This window comes from Antedon mediterranea, chromosome 8 (assembly GCF_964355755.1).
Source record: "Antedon mediterranea chromosome 8, ecAntMedi1.1, whole genome shotgun sequence".
Classification (NCBI taxonomy): Eukaryota; Metazoa; Echinodermata; class Crinoidea; order Comatulida; family Antedonidae; genus Antedon; species Antedon mediterranea.
The window spans coordinates 557,987-583,953 of record NC_092677.1 but is presented as its reverse complement, the minus strand read 5'-3'; the positions used below and the strand labels follow the sequence as shown (position 1 = coordinate 583,953).

Sequence of the window (25,967 nt, the reverse complement as noted above, 5' to 3'; positions counted from 1 at the left end):
ATAGCTTCATCCATCTACCATGGAACAAAAACTTTACTATTTTCACTTGCGAGAAAATTTCTTCATTGTTAATTCGCGTCAACCAATCAAAGGGCAAGAATCCAAAATCGTTCAATCGTGAGCCCTGCGGAGCGGTCGAAGGCGGAGGTTTGATTGGCTTACGATGACATCATACCACAAAATGGCGTTTTGGTAGTTGCGCCCCTCGTTATTTTCCAAAAATTATTTTAAAAATGGATAAAACGGATATTTTTCATGGCATATGGGTTGTTACTATGAAATATTCGAATCATAAAGGCCTCATATTGGGATAAAACTGTTTTTTAGCACTTAAAATTAATATTTTAAATTATATACAAGCACATGGTATGTGGAACTATATTATCTTGGTGTAGGAAGAAAAAACATTTTGAGGTCATAAGAGGCTCAACTACAAAAATAAGGTTGAAAATGGTAGGTCATTGAGCCTTCCAAGGGTTTTGTAGTAAACAAAAGCTATACACGCTAGATGATAATGATCTTTCCACTATATTCACATTTTTGGTTGAATGAAATGGAAATAAAAATACTTGATCTTATAGAATAATAGGTATAGAAATATTCACTCAAAAGGATATTTTCATAATTAATTTATTTTCAGAAAATAATGACCTAATAAAAAGTGTTTACCAAAGTAGAAAAACACTGCGTAAATGACATTGCGCACATAGTAACGTGTACGTTGTTTAATCGTGGTAATGAAAATGGAGTCAGCTCTCGGTATCCCTACCGTTAGGAAGGTTGTATGCGTTTGATGTTGATCGCATTTTATTTTGGTCGTGCTAAAATTTTGTATAAAGTACATTTTATAATATGTTTATCCTATTACTGTATACATAATTTGTGTTTTAATTTTTATTTTACAAGTTTCAATGAAGTAATGTTCCTTTTTAAAATCATTTTTTAAAAAATTACTTGTTTTGAAAATGATTTTAAAATTAGTTACCAGAGCCTGCCTACACTAGTATTACGTATTTTTACAATTACAAATCTTTCTACAGTATGATGCCTACAAGTGGATACAGCTAATTTTTCTTAATAGTAATACTGTAGTTTTAGGATTATAATAATAAATGTATATTTTTTATTATAAAACGATAATAATAATAACTAGAGGGCACTCCGAGAGTACAAACCTCCGCCTACTGTAAAATTCCCCTACATAAAATGGTAATGGTAATGGTTACGTATCCAGCCTCTCACAGTTGAGATCACTGGTTCAAGTCCTGCTCAGAGTTTTTTTATTTTTTTTTTTGGACCTTGATCTTTGACCCTGACCCTTCAAAATTTAACCAAAATTATATGATGAGTCATTGATCATTGTGGCTAAGTTTGGTGAGAATCGGATAAAAACTGTGGTCTCTAGGCAGTAAAATAGAATTTTGTTAGTTGTGACCTTGACCTATGACCTTTTCCCCTCAAATTCGAACTCGTCCGAGCTTTTTGGGTATAGATCATTGTGGCTAAATTTGGTGAGAATCGGATAAAAACTGTGGCTTCCAGGCTGTTCACAGACACACACACCCACACACACACACAAACATACAGGGGTGAAAACATAACCTCCTTGGCGGAGGTAATAATATAACAATTTATATAGCGCACATATCCACTAAAAGTGCTCAAGACGCTAATCTAATTATTATACCTAATTGTAACTGCGGCCTCACTGGCCACTTCTTTGAGTTCAGATAATACACGGAAGAACACGGAAGCTTGTAATCATGCAACAATCGAGATATTTTATTTTGTAAATTCTCCATATACAGTAGTGTAACTTCTTCTATACGCTGGAATCATCTCAACTAGCCACACTAGCCAGTGAGATTCTATTATACGTCGACGTTGCCTGGCATTTATGCAAATCAACCCAGATACAACAATAGAGAGAAATGGCGAACCGCGATGACGTCACTCAAATTTCACCGAGTGGGTATAGATTGTAAACAAACCATTTCGCCACATGTTTTTGTATGGGAAATTCCGATGGGTTGAGTTAAAAAGGTAGGTAGAAAAGAACGTTTAAAACACACATAATAGCAGTATCTTTTTTTTTTGCAACACCCTTAACAATTTTAATGTTATATGGGCAAATCTTAACATATTTTATTTTAATTTGGGTTGAATTAAGACGCGTTTTTGTTATATACTGTACCCAGCTCTAGGCTAGGCCCTAAAATAGTAATAAATACTGTAGTTGGCCTGTATGCTGTAGTACCTTGAGTACTCGAGCCTTGCACGGATTATCGGTTATTATAATACAATAATAATATTGGAAATTCGTTATTGCATACTGTACTACTACTTTAGCTAGGGTGCTGCTAAGCCTCTCCTAGCTAGGTAGTAAGACTAAATAGAGCATCTCTAGTAGATGTAGACCTAGCATTAGTTTCAGCTTGACAACAACTGCCATTTTGTTATGTGGCTAGTGATGCTTCCTGTAGGGGGGGGGGGGGGGGGGCTACCGCCAGTACTGAATACTTGATAACACCATTCTACTATAATATTATAGGCCTAGTCTAATGTAGACCTACAGATATGAGATATTTTTAGGAATATGATTGTGAATGATGGATGACTTTTATACATATTTCATTGTTTTATTGGTTTATTTTCAGTTATATAATGCCACACTACTGTATTGCATTTGGTTGCAACAATGTGTCATCCGAACATCCCGAACTGTCATATCACAGTGTACGTCACACAACCATCTCCTAAGAAATAAATGGTTCAACCGCATAAAAAGAGACAAACGGCATTTGTCGTTAACATCATCTGCAAAGGTGTGCTCAAGTCATTTTCATCAACAAGATTTCTGTAACCCAACATCAAAAAACAGACGGCGTCGACTAAAACCAGATAGTGCACCTTCAAAATTTGCTTGGACCATACCTGCAGCTGGCGAGTCATCTTCAGAGGATGATGAAGTACGGTCTGCCTTTAAAAAGCGTGAAGATTTCAGGGCCGAGCAAGAGGATGAAACAGATACCGCTTCTGAGGGAGAATGCGACATTTTCTCTGAAAATCCAGAAATTATTTCAAAGTCAACTCAATACAGAAAAGTGGATTATACTGAAGATGAAGAAGATGAAGTAGAAGAAGAATGCCATCACTCATTCTCAGTAAACCAACTCTACTATAAGTGTCATACAGAAAAAATGGAGTACAACATTTTCATGCATTTTACTGGGTTCCCGTCAAAACAGCGTTTCATTGATTTTGCTCAATTTGTTATACCAACATTTGGCAATGATGATATTGTTTATTGGAACACCAAAGCTTGTAAAAGAAGGCGGGTTAACATGAAGCAATTGCTTGAGGTTGGTTTAGAGAACACTGAAGACGAGACCGATAGTCTAGACGATACCCGCCAGAAAAGTCGCAAGATGACTGTTTGGAATGAGTTACTACTGACATTGATGAAACTACGAACAGGGTGTTCAAATATCGACCTAGCAGTCCGGTTCAACATTGCCGAAGGAACAGTGTCAAATAAAGTAATCACACATGTAAATCTACTTTATACAACTCTTGGGTCCCTTAAAATATGGCCACATCGTGATATCATACTGAAGCATGCGCCAACAAAATTTTTTAAGAAGTATCCAAATACAGTTATTATAATAGATGCTACAGAGCTTTTCATTCAAATCCCAAGTTCTCTACAAAAACAAAGTGAAAGCTACTCACAATATAAGCACCACACTACCATGAAAGGGCTTCTTGGTGTTGATCCTAAGGGAGGGGTTATCTTTGTTTCACAATTATTTGAGGGGTCAATCAGTGACAAAGAACTCGTCAATAGAAGTGGGTTCCTAAATGTTTTAAAGGCAAAAATTAATTGCGGTGAAATTCATAAAGGTGACATTGTTATGGCTGATCGTGGTTTTCTTATTGAGGATGAACTAAGGGCTATGGGTTTAAAGTTAAATTCACCACCTTTCCTGAGGGAGAAGGGTAACTTCAACGTACATGACGTAATTAAAATCCAGACTGTAGCAAAACATCGCATTCACATTGAAAGGGCTATTGGAAAAATAAAAACGTTCATGATTTTCAAATCAACACTTCCAGTAGCAATGTTTGGCACATTAAACCAAGTTTGGACTGTTGTTTGTCTGTTGTCAAACTTTCAGAACCCTATCCTGACAAATGAAGATAATGAAAACGTAGATTTTGAAGCAGCGACAAGTAGTAGGACAAATTAGCAATGTGGCAAGTACATTACTGCCCTTAAGTATTAATATACAGTATTGCAATACAAAAGAAATAATGATACAGAGAGATTACAAAACTTTATATTTAGTTTTCACCTTGTTTTTTTTATTTTAAACAGGACAGTTCTTTTATATTTAACACTGTAAATAACATTGTGTATCATTCAGCTTGAAACTTATCAGTATTCATTTTTATACATTATAATACATAAGAAAAAATGGTGCTTTCTGTGTAATATTGATTACAAAACTTTATATTTAATTTTCACCTTGTTTTTTTAAATGCAACACTGTAAATAACATATAATATGCAATACATAAGAAAAAATAGTGCTTTCGAACTGTATAATACTGATTACAAACTTGGTTTAATAAATGTTTTTTATACACTTTAATTTTATATAAACTTTTTATTTACATAGTTTACTTCAACAAACATCTTACATTCGTTTTAGATAAGGAATAGAATGCTTGTAAAATTTGTTTAATTTAAGAAGGAGACTGTTCCAATATTGTTCATTGGACTTAACTCTCAAAACTGCCATTTGTCTAGAATCTGACAAATACACAACAAAATCACACCAGGTCAAACCTGTGATCGCCATTTGCCCTTGTATTTGTTCATAATAACCCATTTTATGTTTTTTTTTCAACTCCAGCTTGCCATCAACCCGATGGATATAAAAGTCACCATCGCTTATAGCATCTTCTAATGTTTGGCTTTTTTTAGTAAGTGGGCATTTAATTTCCACAAGTCCATAGCAGGGATTAGAAGAAGGGTCATATACTTTTCCATCTGGTGTAGCACCAAGGTGTGGTAAATCTGGATTAATCACCAGTCCACTATCGTAAACCATGAAGTTATTAACCCGTTTTGCAGACTCTGTTGCATATATTTTTAATGCTGGTTTTTCATTTGCACTTCCATGGCTATAACAGACCGGATATGTCCAATATTTTTGCTATTAAATATAGCCTTATAAAACGATACATTAGCACCTTTCACACGACTGTTGATTTTACCAAATTTTGACGATGTCAATCGCAATTTTCTCTGTTCTCTCCATTCATTACTCTCGCATTTTCGAGATCAACGGCTATCTGACCTAACCACTCCTTATCCATATCCTGAAAATTATAACGTCCACAACCCATTGCTAAATCTGGAAAACCTTTACATTCTGTTATGAGTATGAGAGGCCCAGTATCCTTAGAGAAAAACATTGTCACTCTTTGTTTTCCCGCATCTGTTGCCAGTTGATAGGAAAGACAAGAGCCTAGCGGCACACTTCCTAGTGGTGTTTCGTAAGATACTGATGGTTCCTGATCAGTTAGTAAATAGGAAAATGGTGGCGGAGAAATTTCATCGCAATTTTCTCTCATTCTCGTAATCGCAGGAATAACTCCTATTTCATCAAAGGTTTCCTTTAAATATTTTCGTCGTGGATCATAAAGTTTACAAAAAACAGGTAGCCTTTTTCTACCATGCCTGTCAGTTTCTGCATTTGCATAATGTGTACCCATTACAGGCAAAGGAATGATTGGGTCCTGCCTAGGTATATTCCACTCTTGTGGTTTACTTGTGCACGAAATATCCGACGGAATTTCACTCAAGCCATCTGAACTTTAGTCCAAAAACTGATAAATTATGGCCAGTACGTGATTACACAGCCCTCCTGACCCTGCAACACAAGAGCTACAATATGGGCTTTGTCGTTTTCTTTGGCTGCGATAGCAATATGCCTGTATAACATAATCTGTGCCTTGGCCATCCGTCCTAGGCACATGGGCAATAACCCCACCGTGTACGTATTTTTCCTTAAAAAAAGTCCACGATTTACCGTCGGTCTCCTTTACCCCTTTTGAAATCCAACCCGCCATAGTAAGCGGAGTGAATTTGGGAACATTTATCAATGATTTTTTAAAATTTAACTCACGTGTAAATACACAAATACAACAAGAATTATGAGCGTTACAGCAACAACATTGGTTAGACGACGCCATGATTCACGTGTATAAACATAAGAAATGTGCCGCCCTCAACGGTTTGTTATGATTTTATACCCACTCGGATTTTAGACGTCGGTTCGCCATTTCTCTCTATTACGTAACTGTTTGCTAGTTTACGCATACTGCCTTTACACTAATAAATATCCTCATAATCAGGTGTTTATTGAATTTTAAATTAAATAGTGAAGAGGCACGAAATACGTACACAGTTGTACGACACACGCATGTCATCATTATTACAATTATGTACCTATTTTTTAAATGGAACCAATAAAAATTAATTGATCGAATACATATGTTCTAATTTTTAAATGATGCAATTTTATAATAGATAATAATGGGGTTGCCTTTCCGGGCTTGTAATCAAATGTTCATTGTAATACTAATAGTAAAACTGAATGTTAATTAATCAATTGTTTTACGTAATTTGTTGCATATAAAATAAAAGACACATACGTACGTAGCCTACGATCAAAAAACACTTTCAAACGAAATGAACATTTGGTAATTCGGTACTCCGAAAATGCCTCGATATAGTGCATTTCTTGTGTACTGTGCTTAGGTGGCCTCAGATATATACCCTACAGCCGGGTGAATAACTGATATAATTTAGTATACAGTGATTGCAGTAATCGCCGTGTCTATAACACAAATCAATAAAACGCCAAATACACCACATAGTTTTTTTTCGGCCGTGTACATACAAGACATTTCATGTTTATTTTATGCCTGTGATTGTGAAATAATAAAAGAACACCATGTTTCTCGTTTATTTTTATGGTTTATACTGCATACCATTATTACAGTATATAAAAAACCTTCATACGCCCCTCTTGAATTCATAAATAGTAGTAATTAAACTCTTAGCTCTTTCACTATGTACAGTAGGCCTATTTACACTATAACTATAATGCTAGCTCTAGCCTACTCTTCTTAATTAAAAAAAGTCAGGTGCGTCGAATCCATGTCTAGCAACGGTTGCATCTTTTTTTTTGAGAATTAAGGTGGGTGGCTAGCCACCCTATTCACACTCTAGACACGCCACTGTTAAGATCATTATCAATAAAATTTAAAATTACAAAGAATGTCAAATAATCAAGTTCATCACCTGTCTTACCAGGAAAATGCAGTAATGAAAAGATAGATTCAGTACTCATTTAATAATGATGTTGAATAATAAAGAAATGTGTTTGTAGGCTGCAATTAGCTTCAACCAGAAACAGATATGAAATACTATTGTTTGAAGGTTTATGGCTAAATCAATATTTGATATAAAGTGTGCAGTACACCAAGTATATTTAATTTCTTAAGAACTGTTGAGTTTCTCAACATTTTTATCAATACACTTTGATCATCCTTAGAACTAAATATCATGGTGTACCGCAAACTTTATATAAAAATGTGAAATACTGTACGTATAAACATAGTTCACTTACGTTTCTTATAAATAAGACATGCATAGAAAAAATAAAACAAAATAAAATTGTAATGGCAAAAAGTGTTTATCTTTTCACAGGCACTAATTTCAAATATGACATTAAAAGATATTCTCTATGTTTTCATCATTGGTATCACAGGTAGGTTTACTGTACGTATAGTCATTGATTGACAGACCTCAAAATTGGCGATCAATTATCATTTATGTACACACACAAACAATTATCTGGTTTTCTAACAAAAAATTGTTGTAGCTTTAAAGGCTAGAACAATAACAATAGAATTGTTGTATCATCACGATATTATTGTAATATAATCATGACGTTAATTGATTATTTGTGTCAAAATATCATTTATCATAAAAGACATCATAAATGGTTATCCTATTCTCCTTTTTTACTTTATGTATGAAAAATTCCTTAAAACTCGACTGCAGTAAACATTATTCATGTTTTTCCATTATATTATAGTTTGGTTAGACAAATGTTCTGCTGTAACGGTGTCTGTTGATGACGTAGATGTAGCTGAAGGATCTGAAGCAAGAATAACATGTAACATTGTACCAGCTAGCAGTGGAGCCGTTCCTGTTGTAGCATGGTATAATGTTACCAATGGGGCAAATGATTTAATAGCCAATTATCAGGGTGGATTTGGAACAGTAGAACCAGGTTACACTGACAGATTTAGTGTTGAAAATGACACTACTCTTGTAATTACCAACACTCACAGAAGTGACAGTGGAACATATCAATGTAGTGCAAATTTAGTTGGAGATAGTCCATCAATTGATGATGATATATGCACCCTGACTGTAAATTGTGAGTACAGTAACTCCTTAATTAGGTGTGGTACATAACTTGAGTCTCATAATTCTCACAAATTGAAATGCTGTTTGTCAATAGGATAGGACGGTCAAAGGTTTAAAGAGGAATCCTAGTTTAAAATGTCTCTTATCGTTCCACTCCTTAACAGTTTATTAAGTGAAGACAAAAAAGAATATGTTGATAGAAGATTAAACAATATTGTTTTTACTCATTAACTTACTGTATTCTTTAAATTTTACCAAATATTGCCTAATAATATAAATTATCCTTAAATTTTATAGATTTAGATAAACCCGAAATTAACTTTTTGACACTTGTAACTGAAGGAGATGAAGTTGTCATGACCTGTGTTGTGGATTCGAGTCCAGAAGCTATGTGCAACTTTATAAAAGATGGTGACGTACTACCACATGATGGTTCATGTACGTTTACAATTCCATCAGTGAGTCGTACTGATGGAGGCAGTTATAAGTGCGAGGCGGATAATGGTGTTGGTAACAAACAGAAAAGTGACAATAGAAACCTAGAAGTACAATGTAAGTAAACTTTTGGTTTATTTCAAGTAGATCACAGATTGAATGTTTCTAGAGTAATTTTGTGCTAAACAAATCAATATCAATCAATACCGAAAATACATATTTGATATTATTTGTCTAAACCCTGCCTCCTAGTTTGTATGTACCAAGTGTGTCCAAAGCCTGTAAAAATAATTTTTTTGCCGAACGTCCTTTGATTTGCCAATTTGTTGTTTTCTATATTTGTTTATTGATTTTTATTTTCTTTTGTAGTTTGTTAGTTGTTTTTTTAACCCCGAGACATTTGAAAAAGTTTTCAAGTTCAACTTTATTTATACAGATCAACATAGTTTTCCTTTCCTGGGTTGTGCACGTACAAATTAAATATAAACTAACAAAGACCCATTCCCTACAATTTTTGTCGTTTTGTAAAAATATTATATTACTTTAAAAACATTATACCCGGTCATTGCTTGTCTTAAATGTACGTTTTTATGGAAAGTTATGACAAAAAGAGAGATACAATGCACTACCTAAAGTAGTTGAATGTGAATGTCCTCTCGTGGACAGTCTTTAAGGCCCATTTCGATCAACAATAATTGATAGATATGCAAGTGCGGCTAAGTCTTTTCCTTTTATCCAAAAAAAAAAATTCATATCTGAGAGAAAAACTTTATGTTTTTGTAACTTGTGTTACGTAAATTAGTGCTTTTGTTGAAATCGTGTTGCTATTTTCTTCATATTTTGAGAAATATTAAAGAAATTACAATAATTATTTTTGTTCATAGAAGTATAACTTTAATGCAGGAAAGGTATAGAATTTATAATTACTGAGAATGATATTTTCAGGTCATGTCCATTTCTCATGGAAATGCCCATTAGAATATTGTAGGTATTTGAGCTGTACTGAAAAAAACATATTTACAAGATAAGATAATCTCATGAAGAATCAACTGACGTCTTGTAATATTTCTGAAAACAATGATGTTCGTTTCATTGGTTGAAATCCATATTTACATACCGACCACCCCATTAAGCTAGTTAATGTGGTATAGTAAGCTACATCATTGTTGTTTGATATTTGTGGTAAATTTTTTATAAATAATAAATTGTATTTCACTGTTTTTCAGTTAAACCTGTTGCTAATGATGATAATGATATAAATGATCAGATTGTTTCCCCTGGTGAAACTGTTACAAAGACATTCAGTGGAACAGCTAATCCTTCAGACCTCACTTATCTTTGGACTACTGATCTTCCTGGAAACGAAGATGCTGTCAACAATGGATCAACATTTACAGTAAAAGTGTCGGAATCAGAAGTTGATGGTGCTTTTTATTTTGTTAATTTGACAGTTACAAACAGCATTGGATCAACAACTTATTCAGCCAAAATCACAATATCTGGTAAGATTTTTGTTAAATTTTTATATTTCATTTATAAATGTAAAACTTTATACCGGAACTGGGAAATTTATTTTGTACAATGGTATGTGTGCTCTAATTTTTATATTCTATTCATTGATTACTTTTTGTCAGTTTGGTATTACAATAATTAGGCTACCTTATTTTATAAAACACTTCTTATATTCGTGAATAGTTGATTACTCATCGTGTGCCAATTGCATTGAACAAAACAATGAACGAATGAGCTTTTTTGTAAAAATGGTGATACTTTTTGCCATGCACATGTAGTGCACGCGGTCAATAACAGTATTGGAGTGCTGCCTTTTTTAATGGCCTAGCTTCCCACCCAGCCTAGCCTTGGACGATGATTCAGGATGGAATAATTAAATAAAATTTAGTAAAATAGTAGGTGTTCAAATAATGAATGTTCTGCAGGGCTGCAAATTAACTTTTTTACTTGGTAGCACTATCAAATTTGTATGATGGCTCATAATAATTTTGGATAGTACCACCAATTTTTTTAGTAGCACCTTTTCATCGACAACTAACCCCCTTCCCTCGAATGGGGGGGTGGGGGGTGTATAAAAACGAAAGCCAACCCCCCGATTCGGGGGGGGGGGGGGCTTTTTAAGTAAATATAGGTTGTTTCAATCGATTTCTGAGCACATAAATTGGGTTATGCACATTTTAGGCACTGGTCCTGATGCGCCACTTATATTCATGGTACAGAAAGAAATTACTGCTTTGTATACGCGTAAACCTTTCGTAGCCTACGCGTAAATAGATTGTAGGTGATTGTTCTCTAAACGTATCCTGCAACTTATTTACAAAGTATTGTTCGTTGCCTACGATGTATTGTTTATGATAATATCTACGCGTCGATACACCAATGTCATCGCCTTTAAGTTTAGGAGCATGAACAATGGCAACAAACATGTATTGTTGGCTAATTAAAATCCTAGAAGACGTTAATTTTTGTAGCCGCCCTACACATCGGTTGTCCTAATTTGGCAGGACATCCGCCGACGAGACGACACCGGACCCGAGGCCCTCAACTCACGCAGAGAGAGTTTCGGCGGCCTACATGATTCAATCCGGCCATTCAATCCTACCTTGGTTTAGCGAATTATGAAAACAACACCACCTTGGCTAGGACACCAACAAATATGCAAAATAAATATATATTCCATGTTAAGATTTAACATAGGCCTTTGTAAATTATTATTACGATAAAAGGCCCGACCAGAATTTGGAGGGGAAAAACGTGCGAATCATGGGAACAGTTTAGAGCTGTATTACGTTTCATGTGACGCAAAATTCAGGTACAAGTACTCTGTTTTGTAGCCACGCGAGAGGTTTGCGGTGGTAAAACAGAGTATCGCGTTCCATGAGGTCTTCTGTCGGCAGTCTTTTTGAGCGACCGATTGAACGTTCTGATACTATATTTAGAATGAATTGTTTACGATCTTTTTGTTTGCATGTTTTTGGATGACTGGACGTTCGCTATATTATTTTTATTAGTTGGCATAGTTCATTGTGTTGGATCGTGTCTCTAAGTTTACATTGTGGGAAATTTATATTCGCCGTTGAGAGTAAAAAAACACACACGAATGAAACATTTACGAATAAAAAATATTATATTATATATTTCTTAGTAATGTACAAATTGGTCCTCCTCCGCCAGTCAAAATTAACACATTAAATAATAATTTTCACACCTTGTTACTTACTAAGAACATTGTGAGGTTGTGTGAGGTTACTAACGAAGCCAAAATGTAAGCTACAAAGCCAACAACAAAGCCTGTTTTATCTACGAAGCTACTTCGTAGGAAAAGTTGCGGTATTTTCTCTGATATAATTTTCGATAATCAGAATCTGGAATAAAGTATTAAATCTACTGATCAACAATACTGATACTGCTGTTTAATCTATATAATGAATAGATATTATTATATATATCATTAATTACATTATTTAGTAATCATGATATAACCATTATACTGCCTAAAAAATGCTGATGACTGCGCGACGTCAATCCTTTGTATCTGCCGCGCCCGCCTTGGCTAACTTCTGTGTACGGCGGTACAATTGTTTTTTTATATTCCTTCCTTAAAACGGAGGTGATTTTCCACGAGGTTTGTGTCGTCCGCGCGTCACACTGTGCTGTGTGTTTGGTGTCCTTTTGTGTGATTGGGTAAGACAGCATGCAATAAATGGACGAACTTCCAATCACAACGAGTGTAAAATGTTTAGAGGCTTTGTACGCTTGAATGAACCTGACTCCTTTGCGGCGGCGGTGACTAGTGGAAACTCCTGAGCCTTCGATCCGTAGTAGAGAGATTAAATTACAACACAGTGTTTGAAATAGGGAAAACACACCTGACTTCAATTTGAAACAACTCGCACAAGCAGACGATCTTGTCGCGCTATGCGCGACCTATTCTGTTTCTTTAGTCGCAAACCGAAAAATTAGGTCGCAAATGCGACCAAATACCCCTTAATTTGCAGCCCTGTTCTGTATTCGTCAAATGAGTGAGAATATTTCATTCATTGATAGGTGTCTGCTCAGTTCTGTTCCACCTTGTTAAATACAGTAGACCAATCAACTTTCAACTCATGAAATATTCTCACATTCCAATGTGTATTAATTGTTTGTATATTAAATTGTGACATTGTGACAAAAGCATAACACAATATAGTTATTCTTAGTGGGAATTTGAATGATTATTATTGTGTTGGCTAAGTTCAGTATTTAGTTTTAATAACAATATTTTCATGAAATTATAAATGCAAACAAAAGAAGATCTCTCGATTAAAATAACATATTGAAATTGTAAAAGTGTTTTTAGTCTCTCTCAGTACAGTATCAACTCAACATTGATATGTATTTGTTGTCATTTCTAATTACTAATTAATATTTTTTTTGTAAGTTCTGAATCCATCTAGTTTACATTGCATTTTCATAGATCCTTGTTCCAGTAATCCCTGTGACAATGCTGGAACTTGTACAATAATTAATGCAGAAAACTACACTTGTACTTGTACTAGTTATTTTAGTGGACCAAATTGTGAAAGTGAGTTTTTCTTAGTGTTAAAATATGAATGGAAACTATAGTAACAGCAGGGAAGAGTTAAATTAATGTTATTAATTAATGTAATTTAACTCTTCCCTGGTAACAGTAAAGATCATTTTGTGACATTCAGTATAAAAAGCACTACTATTTACAATAATTCCAAATACTGTAGTAATTATTTCATTACCCAATAGACTTACTGTTGATTAATTTTGGTATTACATTTTAAACAAACATGGATTAGTGTTAACTCAATACGTAGATTAATTATCCCTAGTAAATTGTCTGCCATTATTGAGAAATAATATAATATATTTCCAAAAAATTGTGTAAAAATGATTACGGTATGTTGGATTACTGTGTAATTTGTTCCTTCCTACATTTTAACACAAATTTTGTTGAATAGTCTGTATTTATGCAAATGGTTGTAATTCAACTGGTGGGTACATAGATATTGTTGAGGATGGAACTTGTTATTGTATTTGTGACATATGTCAAGAGTTTAATACAAGCACACATCAATGTGAAAGTGAGTACAGAAATAAAATTAGTAACATGTAATTTTTAATTATATTTTCTTACGAAATAAATAGTTTTTATTTATTTTATTGTTTTTAAACTTGTTTAATGATACTGTAATTGCTAATTTATTATTTAATACTTGACTGACGTCTACATAATGATTAAGAAATCTAAATAATTTAATTATTAGTCTAATCAATTCATCTTTGAATTCGTACAATCAGAAAATCTTTATTATTCTTGTGATTTAAGTGTCCATTTTTCTAAACTCTAGGATACTCTAGTTTTTAAAAAAACAGCTAACATTATTCAGAAAGTAATTGAAATACATTGCCCTTCATTTATTTAGGTGATAATCAATGTCAAAATGGCGGGACATGTAGTCCAGTTTATAACTCTTCTGCTAACTTTACTTGTCAATGTCCACAAGGTTTCAATGGCACTTTCTGTCAGGATGAATATGATAGTGAGTTTAGTAAATTAATTTCACACAAGGTTTATTATTTTAGTTTTATTGTTTTATGTTGTTGTTGTGTTGCTTATTTCGCATTTTTATTTAAATTGACTTTAACTTTAAATTTTATCCAATTTTACCAAACCGTATATTTTACCAATTGTTTTACTAATATTTTCTAATAACTCAACTACCCTTTACAAACAATTATTTTAAGGATTTTAAAAAATATATAAATACAACATTCACCTATACAATTTGTTTTAAATTTGTATTTATTATCTAAAAGCACACACGTAAAATTGTTCACACTATTTATCTGTATGGCTGTATTGTAGCGTTCCATTAGTTCTATGCTTTTGTAATTCATTGCCTACACAGACCTTAGTAACCTCTGTTTGTCTCACAGCAAGTGTTAAAACACTTATAGTGAAAATATGAAACACAAACAAGTTAGTACAGTATATAATAATAGTTGTATGATCTTAAAAGCACTTCTCCCAGGCATTAATTAGTAATGATAGCAATACTTAATCAATTATTATGAGTATATATAGAGTTTTATTTATTTTTTTCTAATTATTTTGTGGGTAATATTTTCATACAGTAAATCCATGTGACCCCAACCCATGTCCAGGGGAGAAAATCTGTAAACCTGTAGTCCAGGAATCGGCAGATGGATCAGGCTATGAATGTGGTTTGTAACAGATATTTTATGTACCATCAAGCATTTATGTCATGCCATCCAATACAATTAATATTTGAAAATGTTGCTAGCTTCTAACATGTTATTAACACCCCATCATCAGTATCTTTGCTTTTGGGAATTCTGCGGCCCTTATGTTCTGCTTGATTCATATTTTAAGCCAATAGCCACTTGAATAATTAACAAACATAAGTGTGGTTAGTAATCTGTGAGGTTATTGTAATCTATAATACATAAAGAGGCCTCCAACCAACTTTAATTTAATTAATTTAAAAAAAAAGAAATGCATTTTTAAATCATAATAAAAACCTAATACACTTAATATTCAATGAAATGTGTAGATAGATTTAAATATTGAATAAAAGTAAAAAATTCATTTTAACTCTAAATATAAAAGCATAAAATGTAACTAATTGAAATTCCATAATCTCTAACCAGTAAATCAATTAAGATTGAAATTGTTGTTTCTCAGAAATTACATGTAACCTACAATGTAGTAACGGAGGTATATGTGAAGTTGTTAATGATACACAGAGGTGTGAATGTCAGTATTGGTTTACAGGGATGTATTGTGAATATAATACAACATATGATAACAGTGAGTTCTATGAATGTGTGTGTGTTGCGCTATTCTATTCATTAGTTCTAGTGCTAATGCATTGTGCATGCTATTGCAACATCCAATAATGTAATGCAAATACTGGTACTATGTATTGAAATTAAATAAATAATAATAATAAAAAAATAAATAAATAAACTGGAAATAAATTAGGAAAGTATAGAACCCCTATACACTTTAAAGTAACCACTCATAAAATATACTGTAATAAGTCACTGAATGTGCTTTGCTTCTGCTCAGGTGTTATAATTAGAATTTTATTATTAGGGTCTTTTCCACTATGTTTTTAAATACATTTTGATGCTTAATGTTGTCTCATAGGTTCAGCATGTTCCTTACTTTGCCAAAATGAAGGTATTTGTCAAATTGTTAATGATACACTAGATGTATGTATCTGTCCCATTGACTTTGAAGGAGATCTTTGTGAACTTAATGTAACCGAAGGAAATCGTAAGTTGCTGTACATTCTGGATGTTAAATCCCTGAACGTTGTTTTAGACAATTCATTCATCAAGTATAATGCATATTGGGTTGACACAAATACATGTTTAGGTTCTTAACTTGTTTTTTAGACTCCTTGTGCAGGGGGTTATATAAATGGTAGGCCTATAATAGCCAAGACTATTTTTTTGATGGGTACCTTGATTGACAATTGGCATAGAGCAATTAGTTCAGGCTACTCATATTAAATATACCAGCTCACAACCCATTAATGTACTGTATTGTGCATCAAACGACTTCACATGAGATTTGAACATGTGTCTCATACTTGTATTGTAGGCAATCCTCTTAAGAAAGCGTTTTCCATAGGTACATTTTAGGTTACATACTGTAGGTGTATTTTGCTTTTTCTTCTTCACATAATAGAATATCAAATTAAATTTGGTAATCACACCAGTTTTATCATAACAGTTAACATTGTTTCATAGGTTCAGCATGTTCCTTACTCTGCCTAAATGGTGGTATTTGTCAATTTAATAATACAGAAGAGTGTATTTGTCTAAATGGGTATGAAGGGATAAATTGTGAACGAAATATAACAGAAGAAAATCGTAAGTTGATTGATGTTGCACCCTGAAACATTGTGCTTCTGCATGTTGTCAAAATCTGAAAACCCAATCTGAATAGACAGATTATCATGTGCTTGCAAAGCTTATTGTGTGTGTTAAGCAGCATTTTGGTACTCATGGCTAGGAGCACACTGGTATGTGTAATGTATTAGTACATCATATACTTTGTATACATTGTCAACTCCCAAATCTAGTACCAGGATATGTGGCCACTAGTGTGCTTGCCATCCTGAACTCTGACATCAAACACAAAACCTATAATACTGTAGGTATTTATTTAGTACTTTCCATTTTTTTTTCATAAAAAAAACAAATTTATCAAAAAAAATGTGATACAGCAGTCTTTTTATTTAGTTTGTAAGGTAGAAACAGAATTGAATTTATTACATTAAATTATGAAGAAACATTTAGTTTTAAATTGTATTTGCTTATAGCGAAGTGTTTGTTTCATACATCTTTGTTTATTTTGTGCTAAGTGTCTGTAGTAGTTCCTGTTCCACAATGTTTTAAATATAAATAAATCATACTAAAATCCCATATAATATAAAAATAAAAAGCACAAATTGTGAAAAGCTACTGCATCCACTGAGAACCTGCTTTGATTGTGAATTAATTATCATTGTTTTATGTATTCACTGAATTTATTTTTTGCTTGTTTGCTTTGCAGTGTGGACACAGCATTATGTAATGTTTTTATGATTTTGTTTTTCTTGTCGGTCTTGTAGGACTTGTCTTTGAAACCATATTATATTAAACTATGGATTGTTAATAATTAGTTCTTGCACTGTAATTTTGTTAGAAAACATTAAAAAAGTTACAGCATATATATAATACCCAAAATTCTAAAACTTTTCTCACGCTATGACTACATTTACATTGTTAATGAGCCAATTTTTAACTTGGAAATTTTGTTTGATTGTTCATTGTCTAGTACTTCACTTTGAGTATCATAAACACCAATTTTCATTTCCTCGTGTAATTACTTCCTTTAACCTCTAACCTATTACAGAGTTCTCAACTTGCTAAAATTAGCTTCTTGATAAAAAACATTTCTGTTGTAAATCGAAAATGTTAGTCGTTTTTACGCATTACGTCAGTCATTCTACGTATACGCTCATGTTTCTGAGCATGCACAGAATGATTTTCCGACTTTTTCCGAAAGTAAGGGCCACGTCCGCAGAATATTTTAATGCTTGTACGATAAAGGCAGTATTTTCGTCATGTGGATCAATAATCATTAATTATTGCTTTTAGTTTGTACATGTATTTCCATAGTATTCCATAATATTTCCGAATTTGGCCAAATTTCTGTAGTTTTTTTTATTACACCATGGAGAAATAAGTTTAACTTATTTATCATCAATTACACTAGTATAATATTCTTCCTCATGTTAGAATGTATAGATTTGAATAATAAAAACATATAACCCTAACCCTAGAACCTAATGAAGCTTACTGTCAAGGTACAATCAATATCAATTATATCTGTTATCATGATTGAAATAAATCATAAATAAAATATGTTTCCTAATAAGGTTAAATTATTAGAATGGTATTTGAGTATTTTTAAGGCAATGGTTTGATAGCAATAGGATTTTGTTAACAATCGTCACTACTAGACTTTGAACTTCATAAAACCAATTGAATAGTTCTTGCAAAGCAATAGATAGCCTTGTTGTTGACATTCACTGTAGGGACTGTAGATGTACTGTATATATACTACTACACTAATACTTTTCTTGTATTATGTGTTTGTTCTGAATAACTGTTAGGTTGACCTTTGACTTTACAATAAACCCTGTTTTGTGTAGGTAAATACAATGTAGGGACTATCTTGGAAGTTACTCAGAATTTTGTAAAAATATTGGTTTGATAAAATGTTATATGCTATATAAAGTCATACTAAATATTGCTTCAACCTAAAGACCTTCAAACAGTGTAATAGTTAACTTTCTGTAGTACCCTTTTGGTTTTGTGTACATCATTCTTTTTAACACATATCACCGGTGTGTGATTGCTGTCAAAAGTACTGGATAGGACAATCCAAAACACAATTTAATGAAAAATGAGCCAAAATAGAATAAAAGTCATTCAGAGTGTACTAGACTACTGACAGGACATAGGTCTATTTAATTCTTACAGGCCCACATACTCTCTTTTGCAGTGTTACACCCCACAAATTATAATCTATTAAGTATTATGTTAAAAAAGATAAAAGGTAATGTTCTATAATTTTTTTAGTCGCTGTTTAGAAGAAGAAATCTATATCCGTCTGTATTAATAAACAAATGCTGTTTGCGTAGCATTGCTATAACAACAATAACATAGCAACGTCAGTATGTTTTGTGAAACATTAATAATAGCGTTGCGATCGATCATTGTTAGATATTGAATTAAAAAGTGCGTTCTTTTGTTACACAGTTTTGTACATTAGTTTACTTGGAGACAAGCGGTACTTATTTGTTTACTTCCTTCTATGCTTTTGGCAATGGAAATTTTGTATTGACAAAAATAGAAAATGAAAAAAAGTAATAAACAAGACTATAAAATGTTATGCATGGGAGTGTCTAGTTTCTGTTCATATTTGGAAAAAGTAACATGAATAAATCATGAATCATGCCATTTTCCTCTTCCAATCAGATTAATTGGAGGTTCAGCAACCATTATTAAATAATATAGGAGATGAGCTCATATACTGGTACTATGATTGGGCGAGACAAGGGATCATCTTAACAAACCTGTTTTTTGTGTGAAAAGACATATTGTAATTATGTTATTGATTTCTACCTCATTGGATTCTTTAGGGGAATTCCCCATTATTCAATGCTTGTTTACTCTTGTTTGCATTATGGATGAAAATGATTGCTTTTATCGTTAGTTGTGGCACTAAATAAATTTACTGTTTTATTTCCGTATTGAACTTTAAAATCTATTGCAAAATAACAGTTGATCATTAAACATTTATTCATTAGAGACACGCCCTGGACTTTGGCACTTTGCCAGAGTTATCTGTTGCCAGAACATTAATATGATTGCTCAAATTTAATAAACTCAATAAAAACCAAAATGGTGTAGTAAAAATGCGTACGGTAGGCAATATTGTTAGTGTTGTAATTATCCATGGTTAATACCTGTATGTTTGTTATTGTTTGAACACTGCTGCATAATATTATTAGTTTTAGTGTCACTGATTCAAAGGTGAATGGTCAATGAATAAAGGCTTGTAAATTTAATCTTTATTCAAGTTATGAACATTGTATGTTAGATGTACTATAGGATTTTTTTTCCAGAAAGATTGAGTGTACTATACTACAGTTAAACATGCCATCCAACTCAGCTTTTCCTTTTTTAACAATTTCTAACTATAGAATCATGCCACTATTATTAATACTATTCATAAAGGATATATATCATGTGTAAACTTCAAGGGAGTTGAATGAATTTGATCTTGAAACTATGTTGTAGTCACATTGTATAGGCCTTTAGGTTTACTGTGTGATTCAACCCTAAATGTCAGTGGACATATTCCATGTTCAACTTTCAACCAGGTAAACTTTTGACTAGACAACTGATCTCATTTAATCTTAATTATTTTTTGTGTGTAGAAAATTTAACTTGTTTATCCATGGTATTTCCCACAGTGGTTATATCACCACAACTCATTTGTATAATAATCCTCTGTCAAAAAAGGATATGATGATCTTACAGAAATGAGTCATCTATATTGTTTGGTATCAATTTGTTGACCAATAAAGTAATAACCAAAAGTTCATTTAACAATAACAGTGAGTTTTGGGAAAAAAATATGTAAACCATACATTAAATGCCTTTTAATAAATACTTGACTGTTACAGTGATACATATAGTGTATGATATATTTTATACTAACTATAGGTTATAAAAAATGATTTAATATTTGTTGGATAAATTACAGTAAATTTATACTACACTATTATGAGATTTATTTGGTTTTTTTTAATGTATGTTAAAATTACAAAATTGTCTAATTGGAGAACTATTGAATATGAAATTTAATATTAAACACTTGTCTTAATACAGTAAGTTCAACATAATAGAATTTAGTTCCTTTTTACCATCAATAAAATGAGTAAAAAAAACATATAGCTTAATATAAAGCAGTGTAGATCAGCATGCATAACATTAACATTGCATTTAAATTTAAATAGTCCACAATGTGCTTTTAAAATTACACCTGCCAAACTCTAGACAAGCAATTTGGGAGAGTGTATCATTGAACTTTGAACAAATCAAAAGAGTTGCATACACATTTTTTAAAAGATAAATTACCTTTTCTTAATTTTTAAAAAACCGATATGAGCTACAAGATAAAAAGTGTTCCCACTATGTTGGTTTAGGGTTGACTGGTGTGGTTTTATAGTAGGCTTCAGGAATTGTTTCATATTAAAATGTACATGCATTTCAGGCTTTTTGGTAGATTATAGGCAAATGTGCACATGTTTCGTTTGTCATGATCAACAATCATGCATATTATTATTTGATGAACATTGCTTTAGTAATTGTTTGTCATTTGAATTTCGTCATCAACATTGTTGCAGTTCAATCATTATAACATCACTCAGAGCAGATCTAAAATTTAAAAAAAAATTACTGTAATTTGTGATGGTTTTAATGGTGTGCCATGACAAAGGTATTCATTTGTTAAAGCCCATTTACTTGTGATTACATGGCAGTCATTGAGAGGAGCACATCATTAATACTGCAAAGAAACATACTATACTAATGTAATATTACATTACACACAGGGCTAAATCACTATTCATTGAATGTTATTTTTGTGTTTTACATTGATTTTTTTTTAGAAACACCACCTACTACACAAGACCCAGGTAAGATGTCATCTAAATTGCAGCTAACATTACATTTACAATAGGCAAATATCACAATAATGAGCACATCAATGCTTTTGCATTCACCAGTCGCTTGATGTTAGGCCGAGCTTGTCCCTTCTCCTATCTTATTTTATAATCAATAAAATTAATGAATTTAAGAATTTTCCTATTCAAATCATTAGAAATCGATGTGTTCTATAATTTCATTGAATACAGTATACAAATTTCTATAGCCAAAGTCAATATTTATTTAAATAGCTTTAAAATACTGTATATTTGGTTTCTTCTTGACAAAGGTGCAGATTCCAAAATGAAATATAAAATCCATATTCATGTTTGTAAGGGATCATCAGGAAAACTTGTTATCTTACCAAAATGGTATTGCCATTGTTGGTAGACATTTTGTGGGGATTCCCCTTAGGTCTACATTTATTGTATAGGTCATCATTGGTGATAATTTCCAGCCAATCAGTTTGCTTGCCTATATTTTCAAACCCCATTTTTTACAATCTTATTAAATACTTTTTAACAATATTTGGGTCAAAAAAATTGTCTGTTGTATGATACTATTAAATTACTAATAAACAGTACAGCTAGTTTTGCTTGGCTTCCATATTATATTATCAATTATCTAAGTTGTATTCATGTAGTATTTAGTGCTTTAGAGACATCTTGGATCCAAGGAATATTTCACTAATGTTATAAAATTACACTATATTTATTGCACTAATTACTGCATGCATTTAGTGCCATGATTATAATTATTAATATTATTTAATATATCAGAATTTACAAAAATAAATCATGTAATCACAAGTTGTCAGCCAACCATCAACTAGCCCACCTTCCATGCTTATGTTGGCTATAGCTTCAGCTTAAACAACTTTAAATATTATAACGTTATTAACAAGTACTCTTATAACGCTTATTTCCTGACTTCTGGTTGGTTGCAAAATTGTTTGATTCACAAAAAGTAGAAACTATTTGAACTACCAATGTTGCTAATGCAAAAACTCAAGGAACTAGAGATTTTGAAGAAGGAAACATGAATATGCATTCGTATAAGCTGACGCTTTCGATTTACTTAAATTTGCCTAGTGGAAAACATACTTTACAACCAGTAGCAATTGGTCAATATTGGAATTGTGGGTTACCGGGATCTCTTATCGCAAATGACTTGTGATTGGGTCTCACAATCGCTAATCGATCTGAATTCACAATACCATATAATATTAAATTTACTTCTTTTTTCTTCATTTTCCACTAATCATGCCATATATTCACATCATAAATTTATCTCTCATCCCAAGTTTTCATTTTTCCATACTAGTGTATATAAACTTGTAAAAGAGGATACGTGTCAAGTAATTTGTTTGGAATTTCATTTTCTCTGTAATGCTTGTGTATTATTTACCATGCAAAAACCAAGTTGTTGCTTCTTCTACCTTAAAGATAATTGTACATTTCATTACTATGATAATAGGTAAACAATTTCAACCATAATATTGCTAATTGTAACAAATTCAAAAAGCTATACAATTGTATGAGTTGTTGTCTTGTTTAAGAACTAGTGCTGTGGTATGATACTATACACATGCAAAATGTTTTTGTATTTGATTAACAATAACCATTATACTATATAAACAATTTTAAAACTTCAGGGAATATGTTCCTAATTGCATATGACTTGCCTTTCTATATTGCTTGTGAAACATGTTTTGTAACCAAATTGTTCTGCAAGTGGGGAGTATTGGTAATGAAACTACTCTACTTGTTTTTATCTGAAAAAAACCAGGGGCCTGATTTTAGCAAGTGACACCAAAACATCCTATTGTCAATGGCTATGATTGCCTTAGCCATACCTCCATGCTTTTAATTCAATTTATATTTATTTTGGAATTTCATCCATATTAAAAAACGTACAAACAAAACAAAACAAAATTTAAAAAATTCAGAAACTCTAAGTTTGAATATTTAGCTATGTTTAAATTGTCAGACATTTAAACTTGGTGCTCCTTGTCAATGGGCTAATTTTTGCCTTATAATATAATACCATCAGTCTGAACTAGACCTTGTTTACATTCAGGAACTACATATGAACTTACGACTAAAACAACTACTACTACTAAAAACGAAACTGAAAAAGGTAAGACAATACAAGATTCTACGACATACAACAAAATTGTTTACTTTGTGCCAAAGTCTAAAATTATACTTCCCAAAAATTACTAGGCAGATCTGCTTCTACTATTTCTTTTAGTAGGTTTGAAATTTGCCTGTTCACATCTCCTAGCACACAGGCAAATAAATAGGTGTTGACACCCCGGTATGTTAAAAAGGTTTTATACAGTAGGTAATATGAAAGAGGTATTTGGTAATTATATAAAAAAAATAGTTTATAGCTACAGTAGTATGATAGAGACATACATTTTATGTTGTGCAGTACCATGTTGATGATATGAATTGCTTTACTATGATGTAGAATATCAGTTTGCATCTCAGTCAGACCTATCATTCTTGCAAATTTTCTTATCTTTACCATAGCAAAATGAAATGTTTACTGTAATTAGTGGTTTTGTTGCCAACTTGTTCATATGGCAACCATCTTTGTTAGTATACAGTTTACAAATTAATTTCCATACTTATATTATTAATTAATTAAATTAATAATTAAGAGTTGGGAGAATTTAGGTATAGGTTCATTGAATTAGATTGATTATAATGTTTATATTACAGGTGACACAAGACAAGGATAATTACCTGGTTTAATCACTAATGTAGTTTTTTTTCTGAAAACTTGCTTTCACTGTCATATCACTGATTTTTTTTTTAAGTATCTTCATAACTGTCTAACGTTTACCAATTTCTTCTAATAAAGTATAATAGTGTTAATATTACAAATTAATATATTTATAATGAAACAGCATATTACTGTTATATTTTAATCCAATAAATATTCATCCAATGGTTCAGACTTAATTTGAGTTACTAATAATAAGTTATTCCATTAACACCTAATACTTAAAAAGTTTTTGAATTTTGTGCATTACCCCATTTTAAAGTTCTATCCAATCGTTTTACACAGCCACCTTTTTGTAAGATTTTGAGAATTTTTGCGACACTGATCAATACTGTAGTAAAAACAAAAAACAGTAGTAGCCTGTGCATTGTCTTAACTGTTCTACTCCAGAAAAATCTGAGCACCACCCCTTTGAATGTCTTAGACTTGGAGATTTGATTCTAAGTGGATGGAAGTGATGTAATATATAACAGTTTCCCATTTCAACAGTAGCTCTGTTTAAACAGCGTTCCAAAAGTGTTTTTTTCACGGCCTAAAATGGTGGGAATATGGATCTCAGATCACTGGAAATTACTTTCGTAATTGGTGCGTTTGAATAGTAATCAGACCATAAGCTATCCCACTGATAAATGTTAAGCCACTGATGTTACAGAAACAAATGTATTCTGTGCCTATAGCAGCCATAGAAATAAAAAGTTGAATCCATAATGCTACTTCAGCAAATACGTAATACCTAATAATAAAAAAGTATAGACAAGTATTATTTATATTTGAAAATTTGATCATGATTTTCAACCAAGAATAATACAGTGATTCATCCCAGTAGACTTTTTATAGCTTTACACAGTTTTGTTATTTTCATCCTTCTCAGTAGTTACAGATGAAGATACAGTTAACACTGCAGCCATTGCAGGAGGAGTTGCTGGTGCTGCTGCCTTGTTCATTATAGTGGGAATTGTAATATGTAAGTGAATGATAAACATTTTGTAAATAAGATTACAAAACTAGTTGAAATGAAAATACTGTATAAAATAACATATGCATGCAGTATGCTGTAAATAAAATGTCAAAACAATTGCTAATTAATAATTAAGCAATTAGCATACATAAGTAGATATTATGTCAATACTGTAAATTATTAACAGCAACAGTATAAAGACCACTTCTCATCAGTTTGTCTTTATTTTATGGATTTCATTTTTAAGGCACAAGTTAAAGCAAAACCAAAATGTAGGCCACTTATTGTCAAATGGCCTGCTGCCCTCACATGGTTCATTCAAGACCTTGAACCTCTAGTAACTAAGGATAAAATTAATCTACAAATTTTCCTGCCCAACAATGTTATAGAAAAAGCTGAAGCCATAGTCTGTATATATGACTAAAATGTAAATTTTCCAAGT

The 25,967-nt window shown here is 32.2% G+C and overlaps 2 protein-coding genes and 2 long non-coding RNA genes across 6 annotated transcripts in view; 3 read left to right on the top strand and 1 right to left on the bottom strand.

Annotated features, from left to right (window-relative positions):
• The window catches only part of LOC140057411 (uncharacterized), a 73,920-nt gene that overhangs the window by 35,953 nt on the left and 12,000 nt on the right, over window positions 1–25,967 (bottom strand). The gene's annotated exons all lie outside the window — the stretch shown is intronic.
• The window catches only part of LOC140057406 (uncharacterized), a 45,185-nt gene that overhangs the window by 10,145 nt on the left and 9,073 nt on the right, over window positions 1–25,967 (top strand). For 2 of the 3 annotated variants that reach the window (XM_072103054.1, XM_072103056.1), the window contains exons 2-8: window positions 7,786–7,846; window positions 8,177–8,524; window positions 8,812–9,066; window positions 10,176–10,451; window positions 21,738–21,764; window positions 23,854–23,913; window positions 25,439–25,531. In XM_072103054.1, coding sequence (XP_071959155.1) covers window positions 7,801–7,846; window positions 8,177–8,524; window positions 8,812–9,066; window positions 10,176–10,451; window positions 21,738–21,764; window positions 23,854–23,913; window positions 25,439–25,531 — 1,105 coding nt within the window. In that variant the 5' untranslated portion in view covers window positions 7,786–7,800. The remainder of the gene's footprint in view (window positions 1–7,785; window positions 7,847–8,176; window positions 8,525–8,811; window positions 9,067–10,175; window positions 10,452–21,737; window positions 21,765–23,853; window positions 23,914–25,438; window positions 25,532–25,967) is intronic. The other variant, XM_072103055.1, reaches the window with a different exon arrangement.
• On the top strand, window positions 1,920–4,354 carry LOC140057408 (uncharacterized). Its single transcript, XM_072103059.1, has 2 exons — window positions 1,920–2,043; window positions 2,658–4,354. The coding sequence occupies exon 2, from the start codon at window positions 3,201–3,203 to the stop codon at window positions 4,248–4,250; it is 1,050 nt and encodes a 349-aa protein (XP_071959160.1). The 5' UTR covers window positions 1,920–2,043; window positions 2,658–3,200; the 3' UTR covers window positions 4,251–4,354.
• Window positions 13,938–15,243, top strand: LOC140057410 (uncharacterized). Its single transcript, XR_011846937.1, has 3 exons — window positions 13,938–14,054; window positions 14,397–14,513; window positions 15,109–15,243. It is a non-coding gene; the product is annotated as an uncharacterized lncRNA (long non-coding RNA).